The sequence below is a fragment of the Lemur catta genome, chromosome 11 (genome assembly GCF_020740605.2).
Source record: "Lemur catta isolate mLemCat1 chromosome 11, mLemCat1.pri, whole genome shotgun sequence".
NCBI lineage: Eukaryota > Metazoa > Chordata > Mammalia > Primates > Lemuridae > Lemur > Lemur catta.
Window position 1 is genome coordinate 10,420,515 of NC_059138.1, and position 12,189 is coordinate 10,432,703.

General features: G+C 43.7%; 1 gene segment (V, D, J or C); it reads right to left on the bottom strand.

Moving 5' to 3' along the window:
* Positions 1-9,649: 9,649 nt before the first annotated feature.
* On the bottom strand, positions 9,650-10,496 carry LOC123646942. The segment is given in 2 exon segments: positions 9,650-10,191; positions 10,314-10,496. Coding segments are annotated over 2 exon segments (591 nt in total).
* Between the last annotated feature and the right edge of the window lie 1,693 nt (positions 10,497-12,189).

Genomic DNA, 12,189 nt, shown 5'->3' on the forward strand with positions numbered 1-12,189 from the left:
TATGTTTTTTACATTGCTGTAAATTCAAGTTTTAAAATTTAGTTATCCAATTGTTTGCCATTAGTATATAAAATACAATTAATTTTTATATGTTGAAGTTGTAACCTGTAGCCTTAATAATTCACTTATTAATTTTAGTAGTTATTTTATAGATTACTTTTAATATTTGAGTGTAAACAGTCCTTTTATCTCTTAAAAAGTTTTTCATCATCTTTTGTTCTTTAGCTGTTTAGTCTTTTTCTTGTTTTAATGGACCAGTACAATGTGGAACAAAAGTGGTGAGAGTTAGCATATTGACTTGTTCATGATCTTGAATATGTTTAATATTCAAGAAATAAAAATAGAAAATGTTTAATATGTCTGCTAAGTTCAATGTTAGTTGGTTTCTTGCAGATACCCTTTATTAGATTGAGGAAGTCCCTTTCTCTTCTTAATTTGCTGAGTGTGTTTGTCATAAATGAGTATGGAATTTGTGGGGTTTTTTTGTATCTGTAGGGATAATCAAATATTAATAGCTTTTTAAAAAATATGTTAAGAAAGTAAATTACATTGGTTGATTTTTGAATGTTAGACTAAACTTGCTCTTGGAATAGACTCTATTTAAGTATTTGAATATTTTTTAAATTCTATTTTGATTTTTATCTATTGGCTTTTCAGCTATACTTCTTTAATTTTTTTAGTGCTATTCTAGAAAATATAATATGATACATTTTAAACTATTTGCAATCTACTTACAATTAATATGGTAAAGTTTCACTTAAATTATAAGAAATTTGCAAATAAATAGATTTTCCCTACGTCCATTCTTTAAGTTATAGTTGTCATCTATAGTGTCTATGTTATATAGCCTGCAATACAATGCTGAAGTTTTTGCTTTAACTACTACTACATATCATTACCATGTAACCATTTGTTTGTCTAATTTTCCCATTATTGGACTGTGATTGTCTTTTATGACGATATGTATCCCATCTAAGACAGTTGACTATACATCTTCAATATATAATATGCAATGATTATATGTCCTTCATCATATTCCTCTTTCTTTAAAGATACTGTATGGCTTGCTTTTTAATGTTTCATTAGTGAATAATGCCTCTTCAGTGTTTCAAATTAAATAAGACAGCATCAGTTGAATAGAACGGGCACCTGTTTATTCTACTAAAAGCTTGTGTATAAGTGATGAGATCTTCCTTTACCTCCTACCACCAAAGTCTGAGTGCACTGAGTCAGTTCTGAGGCCATTGACAGAGGACAAAAGAGACCTATGTTGCATCTGAGTGTTTGTCACTGCATTTATAGGGAATGATGGGATGAAGAAACCCCCTTGACTATTGGTTTCCTGCTATTTCTGTTTTAATGAATTTGAAATTAATTGAATAAGATCTGGCACAGGTAAGAATATATTCCTCCAATTTTTCAAGCCATAAATAATTGGCTGGGTCAATTATTAATAGAATGCTGGAAGAGGAAGATCATTTGATATTAGCATTGAATTTCAAAGTCTTCAGTTAACATGTGAATGTTAACATCCACATGTTAACCTTATGTATAAGATGGCAACAGGAGTAATAAATGATAGTACAATGCATCTATAACTGGTTTAATAGTGGTTACCAAAGAATGTTATAAAGCTCCCACAATTAATACGGCTATGTTCACTTGTCCATCACTTAGGAAGACCAGATTCTGCTCACAACCCTTCATTCTTCTACTTCAAAAAGGGAAGTGTGGAAAGTTTATTATAAGAAATGCAAAATGTTTTTGATGCTGTCTGTCACTATCCTGCCCGTACAGAAGTAAAAGGTCCAGTTTTCCGGCTATGTGGGTTACATCTTTACCCTGACAGCTGGGTGTGGGAACCCACGCAGCTGAGAATGGAAATATACCCACCTTGAACTCAATCATCTAATCATTTCAAAAACAGTACAGAAACACTGGGCTCTGACATTAACTTGCCAGCTGTGTGGCTATGGGCAAGTTATTTAAATTTAGGGTTTTTAAAATTTTTAATTAGGAGAAGGTAATATTTGCACGTCAGGGTTGTTGTATGTTAAAATAAACTCCCTGCAGTATCTCAGTGCTCTTCGGAGAATGAGAGAGAGGGAAAGAAAAGATTGCTTCCTTCTCTATCATTGTCCTCATTCCCTGCAGGAAGAGGCCACAGCCTCTTCCCCACCATGTCCCCGCAAAGAGCTCTGATCATGTTCCCATTCAACAAGAAAGAATTTATTTTTTTATATTTTTCCAAGTCACACAATTAAAAATGTTTACTTGGGGATTTAAAGTAGCAATTTTTACCTTCAGCAAATTTTTTAGTCTCTTCATATGATGTATTTTTATTGAAATAATGGTCTACATTTTCTGAATTCTTCACCATACTCTCATGGTGAACATTAATGATGTATTATGTGTCTTTAAGAGTCTATTCCGTGAACTTCCCTTAGAACACTTTTTCAGTTTATCTCTAAACTCAAATCTATCCCAATCCACAATCCTTGTGACCTCTTGGGATGTCTTCTGTTACTCATTTTGATGTCTGATATTCTATGCTTATTTTCCATTTAATTCACGTGTTCTTCCTCTCTCCTTGGGCTGCGTGCAGTTCATTATCAAAGTGAGGGTGTGTTGGAGGGAGCAGGGACTCTTTCTGCCGGGGACTCAATGGAGAGGGTAGCATCTGTGGTGGGGGTGGTCCCAAACAGCGCTGGGAGTGACCACAGTGCTTGAACCTGTTCCCTTCTCTTGCAGTTGTGCTTCTGAGTTTGGGCAGGGCTTGCTATGGGAAATAAATAATTTGTGGGAAAACGTAGGACTCTCAGACACCCCGACGGCCCACTGAATATAAAAGTTTGTAGATACAGCGTCGTGTTATTTAATTATTTTCTGTGAAGACGTGTTTTTTCTGTTCTAAAGGTTGACCTCAGTCACAAGGGCTGTGGTTCCTGCCTTTTCTCAGGGAAAGATCTTACCCCACCCCCCAGCGGGCTCTGTCGCAGAATCCTTGCAGGGTCCTTTTTCCTTCTGACAGTTCCTCTTCATTGTTTACTTTTATCCAAAATTAGCTCCACTCCTATTTCTCATACAAATTTAATCTTGAATATTGCAATACACCTCGATTTATGTTTTTCTCTGATTTCCTCCGCATAAAAATTTAGCACTGAATCAAAATGTGTTTTCATATGCCTGTTTTGTCTTGTTGATAGTTTTGCAAATTCCCTGCAGGTTGGGATTTCTAACACCTTACACATTTCTTTTGTATTTCCAAAGCAGAAAAGGCTCTGTTAATATTTAATGGCAGCATAGTATGTATTTTATTCTTAAAAACAGACAGACAAGACATTTTCTCCAAATGACTGTGAGTACAGTTATAGGCTGACTAATTCTTACCACCTCCTGCATCATAGTTTATTTCTTCCCTGATCAGAATTTTTCCAACACAACATGATTGACTAGACAACCTGGAGAAAGCTTCGTTTTTATCAGAGTCTTCCACTTTGAGTAAAAATTCAAATTCTACAAACTTTCTCTTGAATCAGCACCCAGACGATAAAGTCTCTCTCGAGAATTTTGAATGGTTAGCGCCCTCTAGTGAAAGATCAGCTGAGTGCAAAGTCACTGGGCAAAGCAGAAAACACACAGCGAGAGGGACTAGGATAGGAAAGGGAAGGAAAAATTAATAAAAAATGATAAACGGAGCTTCGGTGTGACTATATGAGAGGAAATCTTCTTATTGATGTTGAGTATCATGAACTCAAGTTGGGGAGAACACAGAAAAGTGGGCAGGTTGACTTCAGAATGGCCCCTGACTTGGCAAGGGGAGAAAAATACCTCATGCTCTCCTGGCGGACAGGTGTGCCTATGGGGCTGATTTCTCCCTAGGGGCCACCTTTTTCTCATTGGCACAAATGTGCCGTAGGAGCCAGCTCCAGCTGAGTTAGGGTCACTTCCCTCAGACGTCTGCTGTTTTTGTGCAGAGGGGATGTGTCCGTGCAGCGCTGTGGGTAGCGGCTGGCACAGAGGTACACAGATGTCTGGCTGGTGCTGGCAGACTCCAGAACCAGAAGGAAACCCTCCTTCTTCTTCCTAGAGGCACTATACCCCTCAGAGACATCTCCTTTTTCCTCATTGTTAACATCATATGAGAAATAAATGAGCCGTAGCCCCAGACCTGGGTCTTGTCGATACCAGAACATTCTTTCATGGTCCATGTCCTGTGAACATTCCAGCAAAACCCTCTCTCCTGTCCTTTTGATCAGATGTCTCGGAGTCTGGGTTACCTTTGAATCCATGAGGCCTGTGAGAGAAGGATTAGAGGAAGCGAACAAACAGGCCACCAGGAAGCCCGAGAGGGAAAAGTCTTGTATTCAAGGCCTGGCGATCACAGGAGAGGGTTTGCCACCAACTCCTCAGACCCATCAGCTGTCTGCACCCCCCTGCTCCCAGGACTCACCTGCTCCCAGGAGACAAAAGGCCACGCCACAAAGCAGCCGGATTCCCATGGCAGTTTTGAAGAAAGAATGAGTGTTCTTCCAGCACCAGGCTGTAGGTTGATTGTCTATGATGTCACTGTCCCTGCCCACACTCAGGGTCTTTCAGCCATTGTCTAGACTAGAGAGAGTCTAGAGGTGCTAGACAGTAAAGGGCATCCCTTTTCCTCGTGAGAAGTGTCAGTGCGTGTCTGTCTATGTGAGTATGTGTGTGTGTGCATGTATAGGAAAGAATTAACCCTATTCATAGAAGAGCCTGCTTGCACAGTTGGGCCTTGGTCTTGCATCTGGGAACTTGAATTTCAGTAACTGGCAAGTGTGGCTCAGTGCGTCTAGACTACCCGCATCAACAGTGTGGTGCATGCCGCACACCTGCTGTGCTTCTCTGAGTCTGGAACTTTGGTGCCGGCTAGGTAGAGGGTGCCTGTGTGATCAGCCATATTAGTTTGCTAGGGCTGACATAAGTGACCACAGACTAGATGGCTTCAACAACAGAAATTCGTTTTCTCACAATTCTGGAGGCTAGACGTCTGAGATCAAGGTGTCTGCAGGGTTGATTTCTTCTGAGGCCTCTCTCCTTGGGTTGCTGATGGCTGTCTTCTCCCTGTGTCTCCACATTGTCTTCCCTCTGTGCATGTCTGTGTCTGCCCCCCTCTTCTTACAAGGACACCACTAATATTGGTGAAGGGCCCACCCCAATGCCCTCATTAACCTTACTCACCTCTTTAAAGACCTTATCTCCAGATATAGTTATTAATACATTCTGAGATACTGGAGGTTAGGACTTCAACATATGAATGTTTAGGGACTGGTCCAGCCCATAACACCAGCCACCAAAAGTATCTGGGGTGCTGAGTCTCTAATGGGCTTCCCTGGGTGGAAATATTGCCCCCACGTTGCTGCATTTTCACTGCTGGGGAGAGGGTGTGCTCCCCCGCAGAGGTGGAGGACACAGGGCAGGGCACGTGGATTTCTCCAAACTCTACCTGTGTCGTTCCTGCTTGTGCTTGTAGCATCCGTACTACATCTCTGTGATACGTACATCTCAGCTGTAAGTGCCTTGAGTCCTTCTAGGGAGTCTTTGAAAGTGGGGATAATTTTTTCCCGATCAACTCTGATCCTTCCTTCCTCCCTCTCCCTTTCTCTCTCGTAGATTTCCTTCCCAGCACTTGTAGTTTTTCATTCAACACATTTAATTTAATAATAATAATTACTACAAGTGGTGTACTGGCTAGAAGCACAGGCTTTGGAGCTGTGCTGCCTGGGTCTGAAATCTGGCTCTTTTATTTACTGCCTGTGACCCTGGGCGAGTTCTGGGCCTCAGTGTTCTTATATGGAAAGTGAAACCAATGAAAGTGTGGACCTTGCAGAGTTGCCGTAAGAAGGCGAGTTGATACACGTAAATTGGTCGTAGCCATGAGTGGCTTGATAAAGGTAGCCGTGAAAAACATCAGTGTTTATTACTACTACTATCACCTATTGAATACTAATTTTGTGTAAGGCAGTATGTTAAAATTCTTTATTAATGTAAGATTTCTTTTATTTTAACATCCTGACATTACACTTTGGGGTCTTTGTCCTTTTAGATTTGCCTTCCAAACTACTTCTGTAGGAATTGTTTTTCAATGAATTCTAATTGTTTTTCAATGAATTAAGTGTAGGTTTAATTACAAAATTAAACCTACACTTAATGTGCCCTCTTCAGCCACGATGGACATTAAACTATGGTCATTATCATGCGTCCTGTGCCATCTCTGTAGATTCCTTCGCTAAGCCTCACAATGCTTTTACAATACGTACTTCACCCAAGGCCTGCCTGACCTACTAGGAAGGAAAAGCTACAAACTCCAAGGTAATTCTAACACTAGCAATCGATTCTTTTCTCCTACATTCCAGATGAATCTCTTAACCAGAAGTGGTTAGACGTATGTCTGACTTTGTGTTCTGGGTCAAATTCTGTCTTCCTCTTATGCTACTTTCTGCTTTTGAAATGATTTGCTTTAGCCATTAGGAGGTTTTATGGAATTCAAGCCATTCCCGGCCACACTGAGCACACCCTTGCATCCAGGTTGGCATCTTGTATTGCAGCGTCACCTGTCCCTTCGTCCTCCTTTTCCGCGTGTCTGTCCTTAAATACAAGCAGGAATTAGTGTAGTGAAAATATTTAGTTTTGGATATTTTTGTTCTAATTGTTGCTGGTTTGCTTCCATAGAATTAGAAAGTTAGAGATGATTATCCCAATGGACAATAGGCTAATTCCTTTTACAAAATGTCCCCCTTTCCCACGCTGCCGCCCTGGTGGCGATGCTAGCAATGGCGCAGTGCCCGCACGTGCAGGTTCCCCTGCTGGGGTGGTGGAGACAGTGCTGTACCAACAGTGGGGTGTGGGCACGGCCAGCCCTAGGTACAAGCAATAGGGAGTGTAATGTCTGCAGAGAATTTATAAAGGATAAAAATACCCAATTAAAATGGCTCTGCTTTCATTATCACCGTGTGTCAGAAATTCTAAATAATTTTGGTGATAAAAGAACCCTTCCATGCTATATTTGTCCTCTTGTCATTGGCTAATTTCATAAAGTGTAATGTCAAACACATAGAAGCAGAGAGTACAATGACAGTTTCCAGGGAAGGAGGAGAGAGGGAAGTGGAGAATTGCTATTCACCTGGTGTGAGGCTTCAGTTACACAAGATGATTAAATTCTAGAGATCTGCTGTACAACGTTGTGCCTATAGTTAACAGTACTGTATTGTAGACATAATATTTTGTTTAAAGGGTAGATTTCATGCAAAGTGTTTGTACCACTTCGTCTAGTACGAAGTGTTCGTACCATAAAAAGAAATCTCACCAGTTCATTTGGCTACACATTGAGAACCAATCATCAAAACAAAAGGGTCAGGTTCAGATGTCAATGTGATGCTTATACTGTATTTTCAGTAAATTTTTACTTGTGGTTATTTCACTTATATCATCCATTAACACTTCTTAATGGTATACACATTTTTTTTAAATGTTGCTATGTACAGCACAAACCAATCATAATCACAACAGCAGTGTCTACGTTTTTTACAATAATATAAAATAGTCATCATAATGGTTCAGACCATATTCCTTAGTTTAGACATTACTGTAAACGTCTACTAACTTAACAACTTAGCCTTACCATAACTCAAGCATATTGACACAGCTACTCAACACAAAAACCCTCTGAACTTCAGTTTGACTGGCCTATTTGCTTACATAAAGGGTTTTAAATCAATAAATCATTCTTATCTTTAAAACAGGGTTTTTCTTTATGAGACATACAAAGTCTGAAAGCTTCTGTTGTTGGCAAAAATCCATAAATGCATAATATAGTCTGACCTGCTTAAATGAAAAGTATTAGACTAAGATTAGAATTGTTCCCTGGAGCTCAGGTACATGAAAGGAGAGGCCTGCGGGGTTCTCGCGGGGGTCCCTGAAGACCCAGCGTGGGAGGCAGCTTTCTGCAGCAGGCGGCGTGCGGGCAGCTGGATGGACGCAGGTGAGTTGTAGTGAAAGGCCTGGGCTGAGGAAGCTCTGCGGGAACAGCAAATAGGAAGCAAGCAGAGAGCATGGTGACAGCTCGACCATAGGTGCCGTCCCCCACAGCGACCTGGGGATGGACCCCTACTGACCGGGGCCCTCCGGGCTCCAGAGGCCTCAGTGCAGGGCACTGGGAAAGGCTTTGGTGGGCTCAGGAAAGTAGGACCACATCTCCCCTTGTGAAAACCCTTTCTGTGCAGACCGGAAGTGGCCACACAGTGTGGCAGGGTGACAGCCGGCAGGGTGTCTGGGAGGGGCTGGACGTCTGAAGGTTGGGAGAAATGCTCAGTCTTATCTCAAGAGACACAGTGTCTCTCAGAAATGTCCCACCTGTTAGCACTGTGGGTACCGACCGAATAATAGGTTAATTGTAGTCTCATTCCTGGCTCTTGTCACAAATAGTTCATAGAACATATTCTGGTTACATCACAGAGTCACCTGCTTTTCTGACCCTGAAACCTGGTAAACGGAGATTTCAATGACACCAGCATCCATGGACATTGTAGATAAAAAGAGACAGAGAACTTAGGAAGGACTAATGTGCACCCACCAGAGACAGGCTTAACGCAGGGTCTGCCAAACCAAGTTCAAGGACATCACACCTGCGCTGGTCTACCTATTCCAAGGAGACAAAGGGCTACAGATGGGGGAAGCCTGGGGCCCACTGCAGGTGAGTTTATGGGGGTGTCTGGGTGTTAGCTCTGTTCAGGCTGTTGTATGAGCACACAGTGGAGGGACTAGCCCAGTCAGGGATTTAAGAAAATCAACTTGGAGGAAATGACTTATAAACTGGTATAGAAGGAATCATTAGCTAGGTAGCCGGGTGAATGCCAGAGAGGGGAAGGGGCTCTGGATACGGCGACCATAGTAGATGAAGACTAAGGTGTGAGTCAGCACAGGACTCATTTGGGAGCTTGAGAGAAGTGGGATATTTCTGGAGACAGTGCAGGCAGTTGTGGCAGCTGGAGGGAAGGGGAAGTCATTGCTGGGACGGTGGGGGGCATGTACACAAAGGCCACATCACGGAGGGTGTTGAGAGACTTGCAAACCAACATAAACTTGAGACTTTACCTAGTTAATGGAAAGACGCCAAAGGTTCCAGAAAATGCTTGTGGAAGGGGACAGGCAGCAAGCTGGCGGGTAGGGTGACTACTTAGAAGGGGGCTAGAGGAATCCGGGTGAGAGGCGACCTTGGCTGCACCATAGTATTATCAGTGAAGTTAAAGGAAAACAGTAAAATGTGTGAGGGATTTAATGCTTAGGAGCATGCAGGGTGGGGTGATGGGTTATTTGTAGAAGGAGAGTGTCAGGGAGGCAGGGAAGGTCCCTCCTGCATCTGTGGCTTGGGCATTTGGGAGATGGCAGGACCACCTGCTGGGGTGAAGAAAATGGGAGATGCTGGATTTAGTAAACAGCTCAGAACACGGTGTTCTCCCGAGTGACAAAACATCCAAGAACAGGACCTGGAATACGGGACCAAATTTTGCTGAGAGTGGTTGAACTGGAAATGGAATCTTCACTTTGGGCAACAGCGCGATTGAAGGTAAGACTGAAGCTCCACAGGGAGAAAGGATTGAAGAGTGTCCGCTGCGCACAGTTAGCTTGTCCTGCCCAAGCTTTGAGGGCTCTCTGGTTCAGCCGGTGAGAGACCGGCCGGCCCCGGTGGCCCCCGCTGCAGGGCAGCTGCCTTGCTCAGAGGCCCGGAGGCAGGGAGTGGGGACAGGGCTTCTCGGGTGGTGGGGACGTTTCCCCTCGTGGTTGGAGCGGGGCCTGCGGAGGGAGGGGCCTCCTGCTCTCGAGGTGGCCCTTTTTGTGCAGAAGGCAGCTGGCTGTGCCCTGCTGTGGATAAGCTGCTGGCACAGAGGTACAGAGCCGTCTGGCTGGTGCGGGTGGACTCCAGGTTCAGCGGGAAGCTCGGCTTCTCTCTCCGAGAGGCAGTGTAGCCGTGGGGATCATCTCCCTCAGTCACCAAGTCCGCGTTAGCTGAATAGTAGATCAGCTTCAAACCCAGCCCTGCGTCTTGTCGATACCAGAACATGTATTCATGGTTCATGTTCTGAGAACAGGTCACTGTCACATTCTTTCCAGGCCCTGTGATGAGGTATCTCGGGGTCTGGGTCACTGGGGCTTCCACGGAGCCTGTGAGGGAAGCGGACAGAGCTGGAGACAAGGCCGAGGGGGCACCTGATGCTGCAGCCTTTAGGACAGGACTGGAGCCTAGGAGATGACGTCAAGAGTCACCCGTGTGTTCTGGGACTCACCTGCTCCCAGGAGACAAAGGACCACACAGCCAAGGAGCTGGGGGCCCATGGCAGTGCCAGCAGGTGTCTGCCAGCTCTGGGGGCTCTAGCTGGCTTCTGCGAGGTCTCCACCTCTTCAGCTCCTCGGGCCACAGAGTTCTCAGCAGAGGAACCACTCCCCTTTCCTCACAGGGCTGCAGTGTGCCAAGGCCATGCCGGGCGACTCAGGCTGGGGACATTTGTGATCGGTTTCATTTCCCTTAATCTCTCTGAGGCTGCTTGTCCTTATGCATGTGCCATGTTTTCTTATTAATGTCATCTTGTAAAAATTGTCAAATATTTATGTATTTTGGATCCTTATGGTATAAATAGATATACCATATTTGATTACTGCTTAGCAATGTGAGAACATGAAGCTTATGCTATTATGAAAACTGCCTTTTCGTATTTTTTGAAGTCATTTCTTCTCTGCAGAAAAAATTCCAAGTATTTTTTGACTTTGTCTATCCACTGATACATTTTTCAGTCACTACTCTTGAAAAGAGTCTAAGGTGTAAAATCTCAGCCAGATTCACACCGTGGATTATTTTACTCATCCGTATGTAGTTCAAATCCTAGACACGCAGCTTCTTTGCTCATTAGCAGATTAGACTTAGCCATTGTTGCTGGAGCTGGCAGCTGCTTCCCTCCAGGGTGGCATCTGGCATATCTTTCTTCGTTCCCTCTTCTGTCTCTTTCTGCAAAGGGGGCTGGAGACAGGCAGAAGCAACATCTTTTTCCTTCAGCAACCTCATATTTCACCAGCCAACTCCTTCCTTGCCTGCTTCGGGCACACGCTTTGCTGTCTTGCCACCCCCACATGTTGGTTTCTGCCCCTGGAGATTGTGGTGTGGCCAGGCAGGGTTTTCTCTGCCATGGAGCCACATCATGGGGAACCCATTTGGGGATGGGGGCATCGAGCTTCTCCTCTGAGCTCCTCCAGCAGCTGCAGGGATTGCCCACTTCGCTAAGTGTGTCCTTCCTGCACAGAGGTGACGTCCTGGGGCTCCGTAGAATGTCTGCCCTCTTGAACACCTTCGAGCTTTTATTTTTTTTCTTTTTAATTTATTTATTAAAGTATAGGTGATGAGTAAAAATTGTATATATTTACTGTGTACAGTGTGATGGTTTGATATACATATATCTGTGAACTTCTCTTATACCAAGGAACCAAGGCATCCCTGGGAGCGGAGAGAGAAGGAGGCAGCCACACTCCTCCTAACTGCTCCAACCACAGCTAGAGCATCACAGAGCCCTTCGGTGTTTTGCCAAATCATTATCCTCCCCAAGCAAGAGGGGGGCCCTCATCCCAGTTGTCAGGGCTACCCTCAAACCTCAGGGAAGGCTTTCTTGTTCCCCGACCCTGTCCCTTCGTGGTGGATCATGCAGCTCTGACAGTTTTCGCTCCACGTGAGTGAGGGAGGGGCGGTCACTAGCGCTCAGGATCTAAGGAGGAGTGTTCTCTTATTTTGTATTACATTTCTGTATCATTCCTTTCTGGAAAAGAACGTGGGGAGCAAGCTTGGCTCTACTTTAGTCACAGGTGTTTGCACTGTCCTGGCAAATCCTCCATATCCTAACTACAGGTTTGCCTGTCTTGGAGGAAAGAAAGCAGTTTTCATTCTTCAAAAACCAGCTCAGGTAAATAATTTCATAGTACTTAGTAAACTTTCTCATCCCAAATTTCATCTTCAGAATTTTTTTCACAATTTACCTGCATCCACAAAGCTAAGCTCGCTATCCAGTGGATACTGAAATTTCCCGTGTTCATAGTGGTTCCAATGTAGAGGAGGAGAATGACACCTCGAAGTAGTATCGTTTTTCCCAAGCCCTTTCCACAGTAGGTTAATCCAAGATT